The 24609-nt window shown below is 42.1% G+C and overlaps 1 protein-coding gene across 2 annotated transcripts in view; it reads left to right on the top strand.

Moving 5' to 3' along the window:
* Positions 1–544: 544 nt before the first annotated feature.
* The window catches only part of necab3 (N-terminal EF-hand calcium binding protein 3), a 37548-nt gene continuing 13483 nt past the window's right edge, over positions 545–24609 (top strand). The window contains exons 1-6 of one of the 2 annotated variants that reach the window (XM_053868513.1): positions 545–847; positions 7601–7625; positions 14153–14261; positions 17936–17961; positions 18361–18458; positions 20897–21033. In XM_053868513.1, coding sequence (XP_053724488.1) covers positions 725–847; positions 7601–7625; positions 14153–14261; positions 17936–17961; positions 18361–18458; positions 20897–21033 — 518 coding nt within the window. In that variant the 5' untranslated portion in view covers positions 545–724. The remainder of the gene's footprint in view (positions 848–7600; positions 7626–14152; positions 14262–17935; positions 17962–18360; positions 18459–20896; positions 21034–24609) is intronic. The other variant, XM_053868512.1, reaches the window with a different exon arrangement.

Raw genomic sequence — 24609 nt, 5'->3', positions numbered from 1 at the left:
AAAGTAAAAAAAAGTTTGTACTGTTTGTATGTATCAGCATAATGAATAACCATGCCACAACTGCTATCACCACCACTACTGCTCCTACTATTATCATTATTATTATTATTATTATAATTATTATAAGATTAATAATAAACTAAGCAACTGCTACTCCGTCTTCTCATACGCCTACTGCAAACGCTACTTCAACATCCACGACTACTGCTGTTACTACTGCTGCGACTTCTCCCGCAACCTTTCGTGATGGTCAGTAGGTGGCGGTGTTTGCTAAACATTCGTGGCCTGGGCAAGTACCTCGTTTTAAAAAAAATCGGATCAAAACAGTCCGTTATTGAATTTTTATTTTATTTTATTTTATTTTTGTTTGATCGCCGGTACATATATTTTTCACATTTGATCGTGGATCTGTATTTTTGCGTGTTTTCACTGGACACCCCCGTCATTTATAGCCATACAGTTACAAATGTAATGCAAGTATACGTTGAACAGCGGCATAGTTGCTGTACTCAGAGTCACCTCGCTTGTCGGTCCACATGTAAGATAAAAATACCTTCCCTGCTGCCGTGAAGGAGCCAATCGGCGCGGCTTGGGCAGGAGGAGCCTGCAGCGCTGCAGCGCTTGATAAAGTTGCACCACGTCTCTGTGTCACCTGCAACCTCCTGCTCCTCCGACCCTGCTCGTCCGTTCCGTCCAGTGATCCTGACCTCTAGGACATCCAGAGATGTTGGCGTGCACGGAGATGATCACCATGTGTTTGCAGTCCGCCAAACACAAACATCTTCAAGCTGAAAAACAAAACCAGCAGCTGCGGAGCTCCGGACAAGGACTGACCATCTTTCATGATGTGAGTTCTTCTTCTCATCCTCTGGTGCGAGTGACTCGGTTTCTACTCAAGATGATCTGATATGATTTTAGGTGAAATACACATCTTTGGCTTTGAAAACAGCCGTTCTAATGTGTTCTAATTCTAATGTGAATAGATGCCTGGCTTTCCAGGGTGTCCCTTCACCCCTTACCTGCTTACAGCTTGGTTTAGTTCGTGGTCAAATTACTCCAGACAAGTGTTGTGATTCATTAAATTATATTCATTTAGCTGGAGGAAGCGAGGTGACTTTGCAGGCTTGGCATACAATTGTTTCTTTCCGATGAGCTGGGTGTCTGTCCAGGGTGTCCCCCACCTGTGACCTAACAACACCTGGCTCAACTATTTATTTGGTCATGATTCATTGCAACCTTTTTTTGTAAGCAGTTTGACTTGTAAGTCATCTGCTTCAATAAGCTCGACTTTTATTTAACACTAGATGGTTGTTCCTGGATCTACCTTGTTCTCCATTGTGAGCTTTACTTGCAACTTCGGAAGGTTAACGTTCTATGCTGAGAAGCATTTCCGCAATAGAAGCCACCTGCAGTACTGTACTTGTGGCACTGGCTTGTCTAAAGAGTAAAGAGCATCTGTGTCAACCTGGCCTTCTTTCATGGGAACAACCTGCACGTTTCTCTAAAGAAGGCTCCATGTACACATCAGTCCTGTGGGTCCTTCATACGTATCAAACACATTGGTTACCGAGCGCTGTGTTAGGCTGTCCCACTCCTGACACCATTTGTGACTGATCTTGGCCATGGTCTTTTCTGACAAGAGATCGTACCCGCACCATCTGTAGGAAAACCCAGTCAGACAATGATCAGTCTCACGGCGCATAGTATGGTTTAGGCTGGAGACAGATTTAAAGGGGCCCAATTGTGTTTTTTTTCCTTCAGTAATCGAGTCTCACCTGTAGAGCAGCTATGCATCTAAGCTATGTCCCAGCTATATTTTGGTTTTCAAAGCAGCTGCCACAACATACTGGAGGCTACAAAAATGGTTGCAAATGTACGCAATCCAAAATTGAATCACCGAATCATTAAAAGCAGCATAAACACATTTTCATGAAAAAAGTTACTTGACTTACTTGTGTCACCTGAGGAAGAATTTCGTATTTTGGCATTTACCCTAACTCGTCACACTAACTCCCAACTGGGACGATGATTTCAGGAGTCTTGTGCTTCCGTGTAAATGTTCTCTCCTTGCCTCACTTAAAATTTTTGTCCTCATTCTTGTTGTGGAAAACATATGGTTCGGAATCCATCTTAGGATGTGTCCCATTTCTCACCCTAACACTCATTTTTGATCTTATTTGTGTCACAATACTTCTAAGACAGAGGGCACTTTCCGTTCACCACTTGAAATGGTCCCTTCAAACCAAGGGGGCTCCGTAACTGACTTGAAACCAAGTGGGAATATGAAGTGTGGATGGATTTCCTGGATACCAAAGTACTTTGTTGAAAAACAATGTTGGATAAGACAACACGGACATTTTAGTGACATCATAGTGGAGGGCACTCAAAACCAAGTGCTAATGTTAAGTGGGACACAGCCTCATAGTTTCCCATAAGAGCTAATACTCTTTCTATAAACAGAGATCCATAGAATCAGATGTAAAGGAGCACTTCCTTGTTCCAGCTGCATCATGTTTGTAACAAACCGTCCAAGGAGCAGATAGAAGCCGTCGGCTTCATTGCTCAGCAAATTGCCTTGGCTGAAAAATCCTTTCTGTTTCTGGTGAGAATTTCAGGGATTCAATGGTTTACAGGCTCTAACAGCGGATATTCAGTTAAACGAATGCAACGGTAAAAATATATTTCTATCCTGACTCTGAACTTCTACATTGATCCCACCCAGACCATTCCTCATGTTGTTTAGCTGATTAAAATAAAGGTTGAAAACCGCCTTTCTACCAGCTGGTTCTGTGTTCTCTTGGATTTTTTTCATGACGACTGAAGAGAGGGTGAGGCATTCTCTTTAACAATAATCTATACGTATTATTTGCTGCCAGTTTAATCCTCAGAATATAAAGCATGCTGTTGCTTCCCTAACAGAAGGACGGATGTTGATTCAGCTCTGTTTCAATATCCGGAGGGCGAGAAATCCATATCCCTAGTGGGCCATTTGTGGAACCAAAAAGTGAGCGCAGCAATGACTGCAAATAGCAGTCTTGTGAGTCTGAGTTCATTGTTCGCTTGAGTAGAAAATACAGTAAGATGACATTTGGACCTTCTTTGCAACGGTTGGCTGAGTGGAGGTGGAGGCTACGGACACAGGGACGGACAGAATGCTGTAGTGTTCCTCGTCTGTCCCGTGACGTAAAAGACTGTCTGCACTGCTGAGCTAACAGAGCTAATGTCATGACATTATTGACACTCGTAGACGATAACAGATCAGTTTGTGGTTTAAAACATGGCTATAAATTAAATGCAGAACCAAATGCCCTGCAAAATGTCAAAAGATAATGAATCATTGTTATGATGCTGAGGCAAAGACTGTTCGAAGATGTGTCTGGAAATTCCCCAAACTAGAATAAAACCATGCTACAGACATTGTGATGAAATCAAAACAGTTATTTATAATAGATAACTATCTTCCAGAGCGAAGATAGATGTTGCATGTTACAATAATCCTCAACTATTGTTGCGACTTTTGTGGGGAATGACTTCAGTTACAGATGCTGACTGAAGTTATGGGTCTATTGACTAAAAACACAAGCTTCATGTGTATGAAAGACCTGAAGCAAACTTATGTGACTTATGCTTGTGTCATCAAGTAAAGGCAGATAGGAACGGCACATCAGTCTTCTTGCAGCATCAGTTGTACCAAAGCGGAGAGATGAAGGCCGACCCTGTCTACGTCCCTTCCCTGGCTGTGAGCTCTGGCTATTGACTGAACACCGAGTGAAAATGAGAAAGAATGCTGGCTCATTAGGTTCAATGAAAAGCCTAAGAGGCCTTTATTAAGTTGTTTTCAAGTGAAGTCAGTGCTATAAATTATCTGGATTCACCTTTAATAAACTTCCCTATTGATTTCCTGACCGTGGCTGCAAAGAAGAATCTATTAACCTGAGAACGCTGTCTTCTGATGGTGATAATTCAGACATCTAAATATTTAAAAGCAAGAACAGGTGCTTCTGTATTTCTCATCTTAAAACAGATAGGCTGTGAAATATCCTGCTCACGCTGTCATCTTTTTTTATTTTTATATCCTGTTGTTCACGATGTTGTTCAGAAATGGTCTGGCAATCCGCTACGCAAACTCCTCCTGACTTCATCAAAAAAAAAAAAAAATCTGCAGTGTGAGCGTCAGAGGACCTGCTGTCTTCTCACCAGCCACCATGGCATCAGAACACTCTGGGAATCAGCCCTGACCTTTTCACGCCTTGCTGTAACTGATGCGTCATCAGCTGCCAAAAGTGAGGACAGGAGCCTGCAACAAATACGAGGGTCGGCAGAATTGAATTTCTCTGGCATTTTAATGAATGTGTCTTTTATGAAATGTAACGGATATAATCTTTGGATGCAGAAAGGTCAAGCAAGTTTTTTTTTTGACTCTCGGCTTTACTTTGTGCTGATGCAGTCAGATTCGCACCAGACACCTTTCAAACTGACTTGTATGAGGATCCACAAATCCACATCCAACACCATGGAATCCAGAGTGTGAGACTTCAGGTTTTTGTCTGGCTCGTGTATGCAATTCTTGGCTGGATTTTGTCACCCTCTAAGATAATCTCACACACCCCAGTTTCGCAGATCACCAATTCTTGACCATTCAATCCAGCATTCTCCTTCTTCAAGACACTAGAGCACTTTAAATTCACGCAACTTTTATTTTAATCTCAATTTTAATCTTGTTTCTGAATGCACATTTTAACATCATTCTATCGCATTTTGGTCTTCAGTTGCAGTGGAAATGTGCTGTATGAATACTCTTGACCTTGACCTTAACCTTGAAGTAAGGTTAGTGATGGAGCAAGGGCAGCTATTCTCACTCCCAAGGCAATGCATGAAATGAACTGATTGGAAACAATACCCACATTTACACATTTATCCTGCTGTTTCAACAGTATTAACTGTTGATACAACAGTTGATACAACTACTGGATGCATCCATCCAGCAGTAGAGACCACTCTGAACATCAGCAAAGCACAGCGGTCTGTGAAATGCTCCATAAGCCATTGAGAAGTGTCTCCATGTGAAACATGGTTTCACTGTTATTTAAAAAAAAAAATGGTAAAACTACCTTTCTTCCTAGCTTCAAGTGACTTTTGCATCTTGTGTGGAGTCCAAACTCAGCCAGGCACCTTGCATTTTGGCTCATGGGTGTTTTAATGGGGACATTCATTTCCTCCCCATGTAACAAAGTGAGAAATTGGGGTGGGTTTCAACACAATCTCAACACTACATCGATGTTGTTGTCACTATAACCATTTATGTGTCTCATCCCATAACTGATGGTACCACCATAACTGAAATGCACAGTTGTTTGAGTCGATTTTTTACCAAGTGAAATATTGTAAAATATGAAGTGCAATTCCATGACTTCCCCCAGCATCAGTATATGCAATGGAAAGCAGAACAAGTGTTGTGAACAGCGAGGAGAGGAGCGGGACCCAAGTGCAGTGATGAGGATGATGAGGAACCTTTAATATTACACAGCAATAAAACCAGAAGAGAAGGCGTCACCGAACTGGGAGTAAACAAAGCAAAGTCAAAATGTCCAAAACTAGAGCGTCATCAAACGTCCTGAGGTGAGAATAAGAGTCCAAACAGAAAGCACCACGAAACTGGGAGATCAAACAAACGTACATTTGGAAAGAGAAAACACAATGAACAGCAACAACAAAAATCACAGAAAAAAACATGCAACACAACAGAGGAAACAGAGGAAGGAACAAAACACTAACTCAGGCACCAGGGATAGTCAATGAGTAAATAAACAATGGAACAAGACGAGTCGATCTGGCACATGTTGCTGGAATCCATCTTCTTAAGATGCTGATTAGAAGATTGACTCCATCCATGTGCCATTAACCAGGTAACAGAAGACAAAAAGGAAGTCACAAAACTAAAAATAAAAAAGAATCATGACAACATATCCCTCAAGTGAAAGCCTGGAGGCTCATTTATGCTCAACGTTACATACAGATCCAGAGCCGGATGGAGCCTTCTGTCCATGCTCTGCGTCCATTTCATCCGTTTTTCTGCCATGTTTCCTCAAAGCTTACGGATACAGACTAAACTGAGCAGTCCCACCGGAAACCATGTGGTCAGTGTTGCCGTGACTACCCCGATAAGTAGCTCTAATGAGACACAAAGCTCAAATGAGAATGGCAGAAATTCTCCGTTCTTCAGTCGCGATATATTTAACTGCCTCTCCGACCCCCACTCCCACAACGCTGCCTCCGTTTCATCTTTAGTGAAAGTGATACTTTATCAATACTGCTCTACAGTTGCTATGTTTGTTTTGTAGTGCCAACTTTTCACGTTGGCATGCGCCACCTTGTGGATGTATTGGTGTACAACAACACCAAAGAACACATCAAAGCATGTGACCAGTGATGGTAACATCGTATGTAAAGGGAGCATAAATGGTCTGAATGCGTCAACATGCAATTCTGAAGGCTGATTTCTGAATATAGAATGTAAAATTCACTTAAAGATAGTCGAGATTTTAAACCTGGGAAGGAAGAATGCTTTGTCAAGACTTGGAAATCTGTGATCAGCCCACAGAAAAAAAAAGGTGTAGAATTTCTGAGGATTTTTTGACTCGCTTTAAGATTCCAGAAATGACGTGGCCAGTGGAATCAATGTCAAATCGGAACAGAAAACACAAGGAGTGTTTTTTGGGAAAGCGAAACAAGGGAGCCTCTTTGCAGAAACGTCAGTCTCTTCTTTGTCTTTGTTGTGTGTTGTGGTCGCGTTCACATCAACAGCTCTAGTCATACTGACCCCAGTGGGCCACAGTGAGTGAGAATGATAGTGACCAAAGGCTTTCTCCACTGGGTGCGTTGACTCTCCAGGTTGAGAAGCTTGGCCATCCCAAAGAGACCCACAGTCAAGCCACTGTCCAAGGTGGTTAAGGGCATCTTGTGAGGATGTGCCAGGACCTCTCGTGATCTAAACTCGCAGAAGATCAGGTCACACCTGATAATCATCTATTGATTCCATCTACAATATATGAAAAAAAAAACAATGAAGTTTCTATTTTTTACCCTTTTAATAGGCATTCCATCAAGACTTCTTGCAGTTTTCTTGTTGCAAAAATAGACCGTGTTTTAAGCTTTTTTTGTCCATGTTATTTGATAAAAAGGTGAACAGCATTCCCCACTGTGAGGTAACATTTTTAGACAGAAGCTACAATGGCCTCTAGTCATGGTGTCTTCAGACAGAAGGTTTAGAAACAAACCTTGTTTTGCCGAGGAGAGCGTGTCACAACTTCGCCACCTTTCAAGTGTTGTAATGGATTGTTTATTAAAGACTGTGAATAAACGTTCCTGATCTGCCCTCACTGGTTATTAAATCAACTTGTTATGCTTTGATATTAAATGAGTGCTCATCACTTCACCCACTCACATTTGCTGCTAACGGCCCTCAGATGAGAAATCAACTCAGAGCGCACGAGCACACTGTCTCCGCTGATGTGAGGTTGACTCATCACAGCCGCCGTTGTTGAGGATACTTTACAGGTGCACTGTTCCTAAACTAACCTCTCTGTTTTATCTCCTCCAGATATTCCGTCGAGCAGACAAAAACGGTGAGTAACAACAGCTAAGGTTTTCAGTCACTTGTTAGTTAAGAAACGTCAGAGCGTAGGGCTTCTTCATGGTTGGTGTGAGTTCAATGAAAATGATGCTCGGTTGTTGTGTTGCATGGTCGAGAGGGCGGCACAACACAGATGACTTGATGCTGTTCACATGACACATGGAAGTGCTGCTGCTTTTGTTTGAAGTCACGTCACCGTTCATGTTGCTAAATTCGTGGAGCAGTCCTTGTACAGGAGGTCGCCGTCGTCATGGTCTCATGCTTTTCAAGCATGATTTGATAGTGCTGAATTATATTTTCAATATTGTAAGAGGGATTTTCATGCAGACGACCAAGGTACCCAGAGATTGCAGACCTCCCCCAAGCAGCCCATCTGATTTTCAACGCGACGGCTGTGTGGGCTCTACAGACAACAACAGCACTGAAATTCAGTCATCTGTTCCTTGTCTTTTTTAGCGATGCTTCTGGAAAATTTCAGTGAAAGTTGTTCGAGTTGTTTTGCTGACTGGCTAGCAAGAGCCCTTTTCGCATCTACTATAGTGGTACGTTATTTTGATAACAAAGTTTAACAACGCAGTTTCAAGGTCAAATCGTTTGACCGATGTCCTTTCAATGAGTTTTGGTCAGGTGTTTGTGTTCCGTGTTGCCTAGTCCAGAACGAAATCATTGTGAGTGTAGTTAAAAACTGTGCGCATCTCTTTGTTGGTCCATGGAGTGGTCACCATTTTTCACACCACAGAGTTGTTTACATGCTCTGTCGAAGCCACATTTTGGGCAAGACGCACTGTGTAACACCACTTCACGACTTCACCAATCGAATTAGAGTGACGTCACCCCCCACTTTGTTATATGTTGTGTTTAATACAGTCAAAATTGTCTGGCTTGTTCTCATCCTTAGCCGGTCACGTGACCTGAAGTAATACAAATAAATGCAGAAATCGTATGAACATTTGTGAATCCAAATGAAATCATGCAACAGCAGCCACAAAAACAAATTAAACTCTAGGACAAGGTCACTCCTTCAGTTACTGATAGAAGTTTTGTAACGCTACACAGGAGTTCAATAGACCTTTGAAGAATTGACAAGTAGCTTGTTTCGCACACGTGTTCCCCACCTTTGTGAACACCAAGCCAAAGTGGACGTGAGTGAAAGTAAATCTATCTATTGAAGTGTATAAAAGTGTTGGGCAGCCTTGTGAGCACCAGCCTTCAACAGTTCTTCAAGAAAAAGAGTCTGGTTTTCTCTAGAATCAGCTTTATATAAAGCACACAAGGCACAGCACAGAGGAGGTCGACCCAGGCGTGAACAAGGGAGCATTGGGGTTCTCTCAAGTCACAGCAAATCTTCGAAAAACGTTTCAACAAGGAGGAAGTATTGACAACTAATATTGTGACTCATCCACTAATGACTTACCAAGACCAACACTCATTTAAGAAAACCTTGAGTGTCTCCAAATCGAATTAACATGAAGTAAAATTAACGTTTTAAAATTGAAAAAAATGAAGAAATTCAACAATGCAATGCATAATTGCAGAGTAAATTAAGGCATGGAACAAGGTTTCAGAACATTAAAAACAGTGCAAGTCCATTTGAAAATACACACACAACTGGTCATTGACACATGATGCACAGGGCAGAAGGAGCCGCCCTTGTCAGGAGCCAGACACAGTCTGCAGGTCTGACTCCTCCAGAAAAGTAGCTTCGAACGCAGCTCAAGGACCATGTTAGTAAGACGGATAGTCTTCATGATGAAGCTGTTGGTCAGCAGGGTTTCCCTCTACAATGATTATATCTCTGGAAACATGCTGACAGAGCCATTCAAAACATACGTTTAATGTTTGAGGCAAATGTTTATTTATTTTCAGAATTCAAATGAATACCAAGAAGTTCTTGCTGGATTCGTGTAGATGGGTTCGCTTCTCTCTCACCCTCCGTTTTTTCACTCTGTTTTCATTTGCAGGTCTCTCGAAAACGATTTACCCCCCACCCAAAATTCTTCTGACCGAAGGTGTTCTTTGCACTTTGTTTTTGCCCATAAAATACTTTGTGTATTCATAAAGAGTAAACAGTGCTCTTTAACAAAACTGTCTCCTGCTTCGTCTTTAAAATAGGATAAAGAGAATAATATCCACTTTGTTTTTAAGACTAACAAACGGAGTAGTGTTTACATAGAAAGACTTTCCGCCTCTTGCCTGCGTTGACCTTTTTTACTTTCCGTGTGACAAGTGCAGTGCAGAATGGTTTTGCAGCCAATTACTTAAACTGCACACTTTATATTGTAATGAGCACAGCAGAGTGGACTGTCATGACTGCAGCAGAGCAGGAAAGAGAACGGGAGAGGGCGGGGACAGAGGGGACAAGCAAGAAACAAAAGTGCTGCCGCAGCAGCTTTACACACACAGCATTTCATATAACGTGACAAACACAGGGAAGGTGCTCATCTGGTGCCAAACTGAAGCTCTTGTTGATGTCCTCACTGCCGAGCAAAAGCACCACTGGTGACCTCATTGTCCTCGGCCACAGCATCCTCTTCTTTGAGTCTCAAAGCTTCTGAGTCTCAAATAAAATACCGTGTTATTATCTTTCAGCCAAGATATGTGTATTCTTATTTGCTGTCAACCAATTTTTAAATAATCTTCTAGGTGACCATGGCAACAGATAGCCATTGGAAAGAGTCTCCTATCACGTGGACCGCCTCTGTTAAAGCCTATAGACTCCGTTTATATTTCCACACGATTGAGTCTCTCTCTCTCTCTCTCCAACATCTGAAGGGTCTTAATCATGGGATGTAACTCAGATGCTTCTGGGACTCACCCTGAAACTCTTTTCACTTTTCAATTACAAAAAAAAGAACACCTTCATGTCAGTGTCGGCTCAAAATCTCCCAGGCTTTTAATGCATTTCCTCAGAATTGAGCTTTGCTTTTCATGTAGATCACTCGTGTATTACTAAAGAATTTGGGCTCCATTTTTGTTAATGAAGCTTCCCTCCACGTCTATTCTTGTAAATAGGGCAAAAGAGTTTGCAGCTAATGTTAAGGTTGAAATGTGCCGCGCTGCCCACTAACTGAATACCAGAAACAGATCTTTTTTTAATATTACGCCACATATATATGTTGTTAAGGTGTACATTTGATGAGTGTTCTGCAGATGAGAAGATGAAGCTGAACCTGAACACAACAACAGACACACCATGAATAATTCTCAAGGGGAACACAGGAATAGCAACATCATGTTCACCAAAGACCTCGATTCTTGGCAATTCAATTTCTTAAAACAGCAATACGTAGTTAAATAATATTTGTAAGAGTGTATTTGCAAACTTAAAACGCAAAATCTGTTTGAGGTTCAGCCCATGTTTATTTGTTTAGGGGGAGTGGTGAACATGTTATCACAGACGAAGAGTTACTCAACACTGTCTCTATAAACATCACTCAACATCAGGAAACGAACTGCGCCATTCAGCCAGTGAGGAGAGCCAGGATCCAGTGAGAGGCTGAAGCAGCTGACAGACCGCTTGACCCACATAATAAAGCTTTATGTCGCGTGCACATTTCAAAATGAAGCAAGGGGGGTAGTTATGATATTTACTGTTGTGGTGTTTTCTTTCGGGATTCAATCCTCACACTGAGAGCTAGCGACAGAGACTAGGTGAAAAGTGTCTGTTCAGGATGAAGCCTCTCATCGCAGGACGTGTGAAAATAATATATTTATGTATAAATTATAAATTATGTACGGCAACTGTTGTGAGGTGCCAAGAGAGTTAACTCAAATTTTGTTACTTTAATACTATAAAATAGGAATTGGGGAAACATAAATCATAAATACTGGAAATATGTTTTGAAGTATGAATATCTTGCCAGCAAAACTGCTTCTAAAAAATGTAAATAATGATAAGAAATGCAAGGTATTTTATTCCGATATATATTATTCATTTATTTTGAGGGACAAGAAATATTGTTAAAATGTGCATTGATCATTGAAAGAATTATTTTTTATATATATAACTACTCATTCGCTTCCGCTTGTTCTTGAACAAAGTACAATCTAAAATGAACTTCTGATCATTTGATCTCCCCTGATGTAGTTGCATAATATGAAGCCAATTATTATTATTATTGTTATTATTATTATTATTTTATTATTTTATTATTTTATTATTATTTTATTATTTATTTAAGAAATAATACCCATGATAAGCAAAGCTCGGCTCTATGCAAAGGTTGTGAAAAAGTATTTGGGATCAGTTGTATATTGGATGAAGTTATCCTCTCGAGCACTCTCGAACAGAGCAAACTTGGCATCCAGTGGCATAGGTTGGCAGCTGACACCAGCACAAACTCAGGACAAAGTGAAGGACATGCAGGGGGCTGGGCTGGGCAGATGAAGTTTCACTCGCCCTTGAGTTGCCATCCCTGTCAGGTCAGAGGACTGAAGCTGGGCATCATTGTCAGTAGATGACAGGCACATTATTTAACATTATTTTAGGGAGCCAGAGGATGAAATCACTCTGGGAATATAAGTGGAATAGACAAATATTTTGTCGACCAAAATATGAGCAACTTGGAATTCAACAGAAAAAAGTTGTTTACCACAGAAACAATTCTGTGGGTCTCAACCTACCAACAGAGTGACACATAAATAAATCACAAAAAAATAAATTAAATAACATTAAGACTTGTTTATGAATGTTATGTTATTTTTGCCAAATAGTCACATATCAATTGGTCAAATGTGATTTCAGGTCTACCATAACATTATTACAGACCCAAACATTGACTAGAAATTCCACTTCTTCCACTTTCTTGTCCTTTTTGATCTTGAGTCTTCCCAGCATTATTTCAAGCGCTACCTTGGTGAGCTGTTGTGACTTACGAATAATGCAACTCTGCCTCTCAATCCGTGAAGCAGAAATGAGGATTCTGGAGGAGGTAAAAAAAAACAATTGTTTATTTTGAGGAAATGAATTCTCACTTTGAGGAAGATGGCATAATAATTCGGTGATCCGAGCAACCGACAATAGTTTCTTCTTTTTGTTTCCTTGCCCTATCTGAAACCAGTTTCATCACCACAGTGATGATGGAGTAAACAGCATCTTCATAATGTCTTCATAAGTTCCTGCAGTCTCCCCGGAAGCGAACCAGCGATTGGTGCCAACAGACAGATTGATGTGGGGAGGGAGCGCTCCATCACAGACCACCAGAAAGCTATTTATCTTTCTTCATTGATTCGTCTCTGCAGCGACTGTCACAACAAGCTGTGCTCACAGTTAACTGTTGGGAACAGGAGGAGAAGAGAACCACAGCTTGTCAATCTGGAGCGTTATCCTCCATCAAATTACAGTTGGTGAAACGTCTCCACTTATTCTGAAACCAGAGTCCCCGATGTGCAGCGCATTTGTCAACCGAAATGAAATATATATCTGGATGACTTGATACCCTGACATCCCCTTGAATCCCTGCAGACAGCGCTCAACTAACCTCCAGAAAAGTTGTGTATGGAAGCTGTTTTTAAATATCTTGGCACAAAAATACTCCATTGTGGAACTCCCCTCAGACAGAATTATTGTGGCTGATGCATCTGATCAATGTTGGGGGACTCTTCTTGGCACGGCGCTGATATTTTGTGTTTTGTTTTTGCTTCTGCCAGCTGTCATTGGTTTGGCGGAGGGTGACGCACCAGAGCTGGCACAGTCATCTCGTCCTCAGCTGGGTGGCAATGGAGCGAAACGTCGCGCCATCCACCAAAGCTGCCTGACAGCCAGGCTAGCTCTTACGGAGCTGTCACATGGGCCCACGGCACTTGTGGTTTCCTGGCAACTTTTGCAGTGAATCATTAGGGCTATTATTTCATTTTTCAGTCTCTTCTTGATGGTTTTGAATGCAGAATGGTGATTAAATGACTAATGTTTGCCATTTTAAAGAAAAATAGTGGATAGTGAAGAAGATAGTGGTTGGGTGGTGGAGTACTGTATGTTGAAACCACAGTGTTAGTACGAGAGTCAGCTTGAGTGATGCAGAAGTGTGCGTGTCAGGTTTGCGTATTAGCCGTTCAATTGAATATATACAGTATTTATATGTAGAGAGAGAGAGAGCACTCATTATAATCATGCACTTTCTTCACGGTGCGTTTTTGTTGGCGGTGCCAGTAAAGCGCATGGCCACATAAGGCATTATATATTCAAGTAACATCTAACAGCTCACCGTCAACATCTCTGCATGTCCTGACGCCATCCGCTCCTTTGACACGGGAGATTTTTGACTCGATTGAAACCCTGATCAGTCGACAGGAATCGGAATCAGAAGTCCTCTTGAAGTTAGTATATAGTGCTATCCCATTTTCATAGGGAAATATTTGTCCCAAAGGGCACTTAAAACCAAGTGGAAGATTTAAGGGGAAGTAATGGGAGTGGGCCATTTGTCAGTGTTACGGGATGCTGTTCCTTTGAAGCTAAATGAAAAGCTGAAGTTCTCTTTGTCTTCTTTTCCCTGTGACCTAAAAGTGCTTTTTTTGTTTCAGATGATGGGAAGCTTTCATTCGACGAGTTCAATGCCTACTTTGCAGATGGCATCCTGACCACTGAGGAGCTGCAGGAGCTTTTCTATTCCATAGATGGGCGACAGAATAAGTAAGACAATATGTTCTGTTTTCACTGACAATGAAGAATGTCCTTGTTCTTTCACGTCGGTTAAGTGTCGTCTGTGGCAACAAAATGTCTGCTCAACAACTGTTTGGTACTTTGAAGCACTGTTGATGTTGCGTTCAACTCATCAGTAACACAAGAAGAGCCTCCTCTCAGCAGGTAGGCCTTCCGTTAGAACGAGTGCTCAGAGGAAGCCGAATACATTCTCTCCCAGGGAGAAATCGTGCAGCCACTTGAAAACATGCGCTGCTGAGATTGCTGCCTGGGGATGTTTGCTACAATCACTGAACAGAGCTTAACAATCATCAGACGTACGGCTGGATTCCTTTACAAGTCTTACAACTGATCGTGTGGCACATCACTGAGCAGTATTTACATGAGCGATGGAAACGGAAAAATATCTATACTGTTTTTGTTTTGTTTTTTCATAGGGAGAGAAATAGTTTCACAAGGTGACTTCTTTCTTTTCTTTTCTTTTCTTTTCTTTCTTTAACTAGAAGAACCTGTTAAGATTCTGAAAATGACAAGATAGATAGGAGGGAGGAGGTTTATTAGTTGTTTTTTTAAGTGGGTGTATGAGTCTGTTAGACAGTGTGTGGTAAGGTTATATTGTTAGGTAGCTTGGGGAATTTGGTCTGTCTGTGGGAAAGCAGATGCAGCAATTGGATGATCGGCTGTCAGGGCTTACAGAGAACTCTGTAGGAAGGGCAGGCGTAACGTCCAGTTGAAGGTCGTTTTTATAGTAAGGCTGGGTTTCCTGGAGTTGTTGTCTCTTGGACAGTGGTTTAGTAGACATGTTCGTAGTTGATGGAGTTGAGATGCTTGTCAGGTGAGGATGTCGATCCATTGGTTGGTTGGTTGGTTGGAGGACAGAAAGTGAGATCAGGTGGAAATTTAAGTTTGAGAGTCGGAATTGAAAATAGGAGGTTGAAAAATAGGGACGAAAGGGGTGAGGGACCAAGGGTGGTACATAGGATGTTAGGAAGGTAGGTCCTTTGGTCGGTCAGTCAGGAGGTAAGTAAGGAGACAGAGAGGTGAGGGAGAAGGAAGTAGTGAGGGATGTGCGAGGGTAGGGTTGAAAGCTTGTTAGATACTGTAGCTGGGTGGGTTTGTTTATGACTTGTCAGTTAGTCAAACACATTTTCAGTCCCGTGGCATAATATATTCACATTTGCAAGTGGATTATTGTGTCCAAGACTGACAAAGCCATTCTTCATTCTTGCATTAGGCTTTCAATTGAAGCGCATGTACCGCCTGCTGTTGGTAGTGCTTTGTGTTACAGAAAGACAGGCAGCCATCGATGTAAATTACCAGTATATTTTTTGCTTTTGTAAATTTGCAATATATTTCAAACCATGGCAGTGAAAATGCTGTGGTAAGTCACTACAGCAGTTGGACTGGATGGGTCCTGACTTGGAAAAGCCCACGGTATGAATTCCATTTGAATTCAAGTTTACAAAGAAGACGCACAAGTGCTTTTATATGTTTGGATGTGTGCTTGTGAAAACCTACCTTTTTGGACAATAAATCAGTTGAGATAGCCAAATATAGAGTTCAGCTAATTTGCATTTTTTTCCATTAAGTTGCAAACTCATCCATTTCTGTGCGGTAACTAGTTTTGGGAGTTGTTTGCCAAAATGAGCCTGGCTTTGAGGCAGACACTGGAGTTGTATTAAAGCCGCACACAATAGCAGGTTACCTTCTATTCCCGAACCTGGAACAAGATGATATACTTTGGGATCGTACGCTCTAAGTATCACAGTCAATGTTTTTGTTTAGAGCTGAAAACAAACTCAGGTTCTGTCTGGTTCTCACGATCAAAAAGGAAATAGACTTTAGTTGGCTCTGTCGGTTGCTAAATGGCAGAAGCCATTAAGCAGCATCACTCATGGAGAGTTAGCGGTAGTTAAATGTGCTGTGAAACATCTCTGAACAGCAGGCAGGCATTTGTGAAACTGTGACTTCTGATCACTCTGAGTGTCACCAAGTCACCAAGGATAAAATCTGTGCTGCTCACGTCTATCGCCATTGTCGATGACTTCCAATTAAATTTGTTTTGTGTGCGTATGTCCCAAAATTGCACACGAGACAGACACCTGACGTACAGAGAAACTTGAAATGATTTAGGGAGGATCTTTTCCTCCTCAGTAACTGGGAACAAGTGTAATTCTCATGACATCACCTGACTGGACTGGTGTGATTCCTGCAGATGCTTCTGTCGAAAATGAGAGTGAGGTTTACAGGCAATAGTTTCAAAAAAAGGTGTCGCCATCTGTGGGCTTTGGAATTATACTGCTCCACTACAGTCAATAAAATCAATACAATTTTTGAAGATCATTTTCAACACAAAGCGACAAATCAGTTAAAAACTGTTTCAGAAAAATAAAATAAATAAATATTCACTATCCCACAGGTGGAATAGTTTGTTGGCTCTGACAAAACACCAACTGTGATGTCAAGTCCGACAATAATGTACGAACATTGCAATGTCTGAAACTCATTTCTTGCAAAATGTCATGAAGTTAAATAGATGTTTTACAAATAAAAATTCAGGAAAAGCGAGCGGATCACATGAAGTAGCAAACTATCTCCGCTTGCTCTTGTTTGTGGTCATCTTTGTTATCTGGCGTCTTCTTCTGCTGGTCGAAGGACTGGATATTTCACGGGGGAAAACTTGCCATGCGGATAGCTTGAAACTGATCATTGACTCTCTGTATATCAGTATTTCTTTAGCTTTGTGAAGTTATTGTTCCGAACCCGTGATCTGACTACAATAACATTCAATCAGGTGATGTAATAGACCTCTTTACAATCCACGAGTGACTTGTATCTTATTTCTGTTTTTACACTAACAACTTAAGTGCCCATGTAATGGTAAACTTCTCCTTTGTGAGACTTTTGTGACTAGTAGGGGAACTTTCATTTGGAGATCAAAGGTTTTCAGCACTAAATAATAGCGTGGTCAATTGTCGGAATCACCATGGGCAACAAGTACAGTAAAGCTGAGTGTCATTTGCAGTATATTTGAGTATTTGCAGACAAAATGTGCATTCTTTTGTGGGTGACAAAATGTGGACACACCATTCATACGTCATCACTGTTTCCAAAATGAAGTGGTCAACAGTATCACAACTGTAAAAGTGAAACTTCTCCCCAAAGTTCCACCAGGCATCGTGGAGCAATTTCCACCGGGAGCGGGGAAGCGTTGCGGCGCCGAGCCGAGTGGTTGTCGATCACGTGAGACTCGTGATCACGCGAGAATCATCAATCCCGCGGTAGTTCACAGCTTGGCGATGTCCTGATAGACTTTATGACAACAGTCATTTCCTGTCTCTGCACTGCAAAAAACGCAGAATTGAAGTAGAGCCTGCTGGCACTCAGTGGCATTTATTCTTTTTGAAAAACCTAAACACAGCTCCGCCTCTGCACCACCTCTCCACTGCTTCTGGACTTGGAAATTGGGGGTCAGTCATTACTGTCCTCTTAGAAGTGGAACTCTCAGCAATTATTAGTGGTTGGATTATTTACATAATTTACTGCTGAGCCTTCTATATAACTACTAATATTCTGCTATGAATTGTTGCCTTTGTCTTAAAAAAAAAGGTTGTAGTGGTTGTCAGTTGTAATTTGTAACTCCGATTTCTCTTTCCGTCCTGCAGCAATCTGGACACTGACAAGCTCTCAGGTTGGTCCGATTTGTCTTCTACGCCTGCGAAACTCATCCGGCTCACCATGTTGTCATACATACGGCCTGCTACATAATTTCATAATGTACATTATTAATGGCCCTCTGGTGGAATAGTTATTAGATTTTAGAGCTGGCGCTTTAAATCGAATCTATTTTCCTGATTAAACATGTTTCAGAAAAGCCAATAAATTATTCCTTGTGTATTTTTACCCCACTATTTGCTGAATTGAATTCCATTTGTAGTGATACATCTACTGGAGACTGGAAGTTGAACATTAGATTTGTTTGTCAGCTCCTGTCAATAAATGTTGTTTCAGTCAAGTGATCCCAGCATGAACTGCTAACTCTATAAAGTCTGTGCACTGGTTCCTAAATGCTTTGCTTCCTTCCTATTAGAATACTTTTCCCACCACCTGGGAGAATACGTGAACGTTTTATCAGCGCTGGAGAGTCTGAATGTCGCCATACTGAAAGCCATGGATAAAACCAAGGAGGTAAGTTACGAGCAGTCAAGAGGCTCAGATTTAGTAAAGTGTTTATGAGTCATGACATCAATCATGGTGGGGATGTGATGACAGGACGCATGCAGAGCTCCCATAACTGATGAATTAGCTCAAGAGTGCCGCATTTGTCATCGTCGGCCGTAAGAAAAACTGTCACTGTGGTGTTTCTGCTGATGTTGTTATCCGGGTATGTTTAAGCCCTACGATTGTTTCCTCCTCATGATAAACAGCTGGGAAGTCTTCGGTGCAGATAAACCTTTTCATCCATCAAATGAAAATAAATTTAACCCAAAACTGTTGTAACCCAAAGCTTGTTTGGGGGGTTCCCAGTCTGCAGTGGTCAGTATACATTTTGAAGGAGCGTAATCGCTCAGTGATCGCGAGTGGAGACCATGTCATTTATTCGTTTCATGTATCTGAAGAAACCCTTCGACCACTGTTGTAAACATTCTCGAACTCTTCTTTCCTTTAACATGTGGAGAGGTTTCAGCATCTCTACGACAGTAAGCATCTTTCTCTGGAGGTTATCATTAGTGCCAGAGAACCAGAAGATAGGGCTGCTCCATTCATCGAATTTTTATCGGGATTACGATTATGTATTCCTTTGATTGTAAAAACGTGATAATCGCCATGAAACAATTATTATACCCGGCTCTCCCACTTCTCTCATTATGTACCGATGCACTCAAACGCTGCACCACGCTTCATCCCGATGAAATTTGACCGGTAGGAAGCTACTGTGGAGGGCAGAGTGAGCGCGCTACACAGAGTGAGCCACTGAGCGCGAAACTCCGCCTGTCAGCGAGAGAGCTCGAGCCTCTAGTTACATAGAGTCGTGGACGCTAATATTAGCCACTGTTAGCTACCGACTCGGTCACCTCTACAACCGCGGCATGGCATTCAGAACCTCCGAGGAGCAGACGCTCATCCAGCGTTCTGTCATTACACTTTCAAACTTTATTGAGCAATGAACTACAATAAAACAATGTTATTATTAAACTAATAATTTAACAGTTATATTTAACCTTCTTCATGTAGGTTAATATTTCTCTCTAGAAACATTGCACACATAAACAGTGGAGACAAGAGACAATGACAATGATACGAAAACCCCAGCACAGGGGGACTCACCTCACCGTCAGTCAAGCCGGACTCTGTCTTTGAAGGTAGACCTTAAGGAGGACAGTGAAGGATGCTCAACGCACTCTCCTTTTGTCTTCCCCTTCATCAAACTTTGACATGTCGCCTTCCCCACCCTTCAATCAGGACACCCCCAATGCTGGGGACAGTCCTGAAAATCCTTTCCGCCACATATAAACTAGCATGGGGCACCACCACCGATTCAATGAGAACCGCTACGCCACCAAAAAAATGATCTCTTTTTAAAGATGAAATCTCACCTCATGGAGGTGCACATGAACATGACGGTATTCAGCATGTCATTCACGGAAAAATCAGGAAAGAAACACTCAAGTCATGCATTCTGACCGGACAGCTGCTGATGGGAGATAGATTGACTTCTGATGATAAAAAAATGAGTGTTTTTACTGTCACCAATTTATTTTATTTATTTTTTTTTTTTACAATATAATGAGAGATTACAGTCCTGAGAACAGCTCAGTTTATTCATGACAAAATCACCTGTCATGGAACACTCCTGATATTGGTAGACCTCTATCGAGTCATCCAGAATTCATACCTTCAATTGGATCATAAAGCTCTTCCTGGTCTTCCTATTTATAGATTTGCTTTTATCGTACAAGTCCCCTCGAACTCCCTGGATCTTTGCGTGCAGTTCTTTTGAAATGAAAGAGCTGAAGCTCAGGCTTAACTAAATGAGCCTGCAGAGGGTGAAAATGTTAGAGTGACCTGAAGAATGATTTGGCAAAAGTTATGAGGGACACCTGCAGGCTGAAGGGCGACATCCTCCACATTTTCAAAAACCTCATATAGACGCAAAAGATACAGAAGAATCAAATCGAGCCTGAATCAAAGGCTGTAATTCGAAGGGAGCAGCACCAGCTGAGCGAGTGAAGAGGAGGCTGGAGAGGCTCAGTCAAGAGGGGTGGTCTGCCCAATTATTATGCTGCCTGCGCTCATCAGATCACCCAGCCTTCCTCTTCAAGTCCACGGAGGTTTCCACCATCATTGGTTGGTCTGTCACGCTGCTCTCTGGACTGCCTTTCCCTCGACACGTTTCCAGCCCAGCCTCCATGTTGTTATAGATTCTGCTGCTGCCTCATTAGCCCCGTGTCTCAGTTCAACTCCTCAGAGGACGCGTAATCCAATTTTGTTCGGAGACTGTTACGTCCCTGATCACGGGAAAGTTGGATGTGTAACCCTGGATCAGTTCGCTGGGAGCATTAACTTAAATTAAATTGTATCTAGTTTGCATGAAAGAGTGACTGAGTTTGCGTCACCGGTTTCAGGAGTACCAGGCCTCCAGTGTGCTGGGACAGTTTGTCACCAGGTTTATGCTGAGAGAGACATCCAGTCAGCTGTCGTCCCTCCAGAGGTCACTGCAATGCGCCATGGAGGCGGTGGAGGAGCAGAGCAGCCCTGCCCCGTAAGTATCAGCAGTGTGTCCAGTGGCAAGTGTGTGCTTCGACTTCCCATCAGCCTGGTAAATCACAAACTTCATGTAAGATGAGATCAAAGATGCCGTTGGACCAAAGAGCTATCTGTTGTTGGGAAACTCTAAAGTATTTTGGTCTTGCTACTGCAGGCCTGCAGTTCTCACTGAGCTGGTGGCAACCCTGGCTCAAGTCTGTGCTGAGTTTGTTTGGTCTCCCTCCAGGGATTAGTTTCCAAGAATGGTTGAAAAAAGAAAAAACAAAGAGACTAATTGAAAACTTGTTGTGTCAAACTCGAGGGCCAGGGGCCAAATCTGGGCCGCTAAGTGATTTTCTGTGGTCCACGTGCACTGAGTTTGATGGTCCTAGTGCAGGCAAATGAAGTCTCTCTTTAGGGACATTGTCTTTATGTGCAAAATGATCCAAAAGGTTACCTCCAGATTGTCGTCCACTGACCCCAAAAAATAAGTGGGAAAGTACTGAATGTAACTGCGGCACTGAATAAAAGACACAAATGCACTCACAAACTGCAAACATTTGCAGCTCTAAGAAGTCCATAAACATGATAAATGTTCTGTAGAACCAAGACACAGATGCAAGCAAACAGACACATCCAGGTCTGAGACGTGGTCATCTCGGTGATTGCGTAACTATGTCCGTTCGGTCAGGAGGCAAAGTGCTGAAACTGGAAACTGAGGACAAAAGGAAATGATGTGGAACAGAAGTACAACCCTGCAAGTGCTTCCTTATATACCTCCAGTGCTTATGTCATGACCCACAAGGACTACACGATTTAAAACTATGCTGTTTCATCCGACTTGATGAAAGATGGAAACGTACGTCTGCTCTTTAAGTAGAAGTCTCATGAGTCACGAAGGCCCCCAGGGTTGCATTATCTGTCTCTCTTATCCCCTGTAATAGACTGTTTCATAACTATATATTTTTGTTGAAGTGACTGAGTTTTATACTGTGTTCTAAAAGGTCTATTGCCCTGTCTAGGTGCCAAAGGCTTCATGTGTCCCACTGAATCATTGACTGAAAGATCTTGTTTAATCTGTCATAGTAAAATGAAGCCCTCATTCAGATATTTGGAGAGGGTATGTGATTTTTACTGAGCAAAATGAAATGCTTTCCAGAGTTCCGTGACAGGTCCATGACAAACATGTGGACGAAGCCCCATCACCATCCTGAAAGTAAAGGGCCGCTGTGCCATTATAAAGCAAAGAGAAGAGAAAGTCAATGAGGCTGTGGAGAAGGACACGAAGGAGACGCTGAAAGAAAAAGAAGTGCATGAGAAGTCATTGACATTGGAAACAATAACTCATGAACAACAAAGAGCTGCTCACTGGTCGCTATAGTAACCGCTGAAAGTAAAGCTACATCCATTTTTAAATAGGTGGCGCTGGTCTAATAAGGAAATCAGGTCCATCTCTGAAGCCTGTCGTCCGTTTTCATGTCTCCTTCCCTTTTGTCTACACGGCTCCAGCAGATCAAACATCAGCTCTAGTAATTGGCAGGCTGCTTGGACCTTTTTTTTTTTCTGGAGCCGTGTTTAAAGGGAGCACAGTAAATAAAAAGAAGAAACTACTAGTTTATTTTGCAGTTTCCAATTTAACTCTGAGGCGGAGTGTGAAGCTGTCGCTCAGTGTTTTCGATGATTAAACTCTGACTCTGTGGTGTATTTCTGGGATTACCACTTGGCCGCCTGCACGGCTTATTTAAACAGAAACGGGCAATTATGGGCTGTAAGTCTGCCCCGCTGCTGCTCTGAATCATGACAGAACCAACTCATTATATAACGCAAAAAGATGGATCCCTCTTTGTGAGTCGCTCCAATTTGGCTGGACGCTTTCCAGTCCGTCTCAGCGGTTCTGTCCTGTCTCTATCCTCTGAGTGGTATTATTGGAAATAACAGAGCGATTATAGCAAAGGTGAATTATTGAGAGGCGGGAAGGACGGCGTTGAATTACCCAGCAAGTGAGTCACGAAGCCAGAGGCGACCGAAGACCAGGGGCGACCGAAGACCAGAGAACTGTTAAGTAACACTTTTTCCCTTCGACACAAAAACAACTTCATTGATTTTCAGGACACTAGTGGGATTTAAGTGTTTGAGGGTCCTGTGTTTGAGGCAGATCCAGTGGCCTTTGTGCTCCTGGACGTTTGCAGCAAGACAGCCTCTCAGCAGTGTGTGCCCTCTGCACTGTCAGGAGGACACACATTTGAACAGACCTTTTGGAGACACACACACACTATGCTGGAGTGCCCCTGTTGTCCTACTGTCAAGGATTGGAGATGACCTTTTCAATAAGTAAAGTGAAGCAAACTTTTTAGCAAATGAGGAAAAATATACCGGGCTTCGTCCAAGACTGCGTTCTTAGTTTTTAGATCCAGTGCGAACTTAACAGAGAGGCGCTCAGCCACTTCTCGTGACAACAAGTCCTTGGAGATGCTGCAGTTTTGTCTGAAACACTTTGTCCTCCATGTGTGAGTGTTGTCTCTCGCTGAAATTCCAATGGCTCGCTTTCCTGATTCGATGTCCGTATGAAACAGTGTTTTGAGTCTTCCCTCTGTATTCTGAAGCTTTCATGAGTGAAGGTCAGTCAAGCGAAAGAGAACGTTTTACATTCAAGGATTCCGAATGTTAGTGTGGAGATTGCGGACTCGGAGAAGCACCTCATCTGCTCTCCAAATTTATTCTGTTCACTGATCAGTATTCAAGTCATTCCGCGGAAATGGTGCGACTCTAATGGAAGCACACTCTCTGTTTTTACCCAGAGTTTACAATTTCTAATGTGCATTTGAAAGCTAGATGTGAGAAAGAGTTTTTTTAATGTGTCATTCAGTCTCAACTTATTTTTTATCCTGCCCTCTCTTTCAATTCTTTGGTCAAGGACAAAGTGTCTGACAACTTTTTGACAACCTGGTGGGTCTGTATGGAGCCCTTAAAGTGACACGCACAGGAAAAGTAAAAGTTACTTTTTTACCATCTGGTAAACATGAGGCGGTGTGTACTTACTGTGTCGTGTCTGTCTAGATAGTTTGTATTGTGCCGTTTATTGAATGTTTATTACTTGAGTCGGAATACTTTTTGAATGCACTTAAAAGGGAGATGAGAGGACCTGAATGCAATTTTGTTTCTCAGCTGAGCAAAACACAGCTCGGACTCGATGGTAAGCCGCGTAGTATGCAGGTATTGTCGTCAAGTACTTGTTGGATGGACTGAATGATATCGCTCTGTGATTCATCATTCCACAAAAAGAGGAGAAAGCACTGCGACATGTCACATTTTGGCACAAACATAGACATCTGTTAGTCCTGGGACCCTGGTATATTAAACATTTGTGTAGTATAACTGGTCCCTGGGAACAATAACTAATCCAGATGCCTTTTTAATAACCTAAAATATTAATTTATGCACTTGTGCTTGATTCCAACACATCATCAACGACTGTCTCGGTATGACTGGACCTCAGTGGACAGTGGAAGACACTGCAATTTTGCTGGCTGAGGATGACGGAGTTCCCCAGGGGACATTTCTGGGGCCGTTCCTTTTCAGTTTCCCTTCTGTA

Source organism: Synchiropus splendidus, chromosome 6, assembly GCF_027744825.2.
Source record: "Synchiropus splendidus isolate RoL2022-P1 chromosome 6, RoL_Sspl_1.0, whole genome shotgun sequence".
In the NCBI taxonomy this organism is placed as follows: domain Eukaryota; kingdom Metazoa; phylum Chordata; class Actinopteri; order Syngnathiformes; family Callionymidae; genus Synchiropus; species Synchiropus splendidus.
The sequence above is the reverse complement of the archived record's forward strand: the minus strand, read 5'-3'. Positions and strand labels throughout refer to the sequence as shown.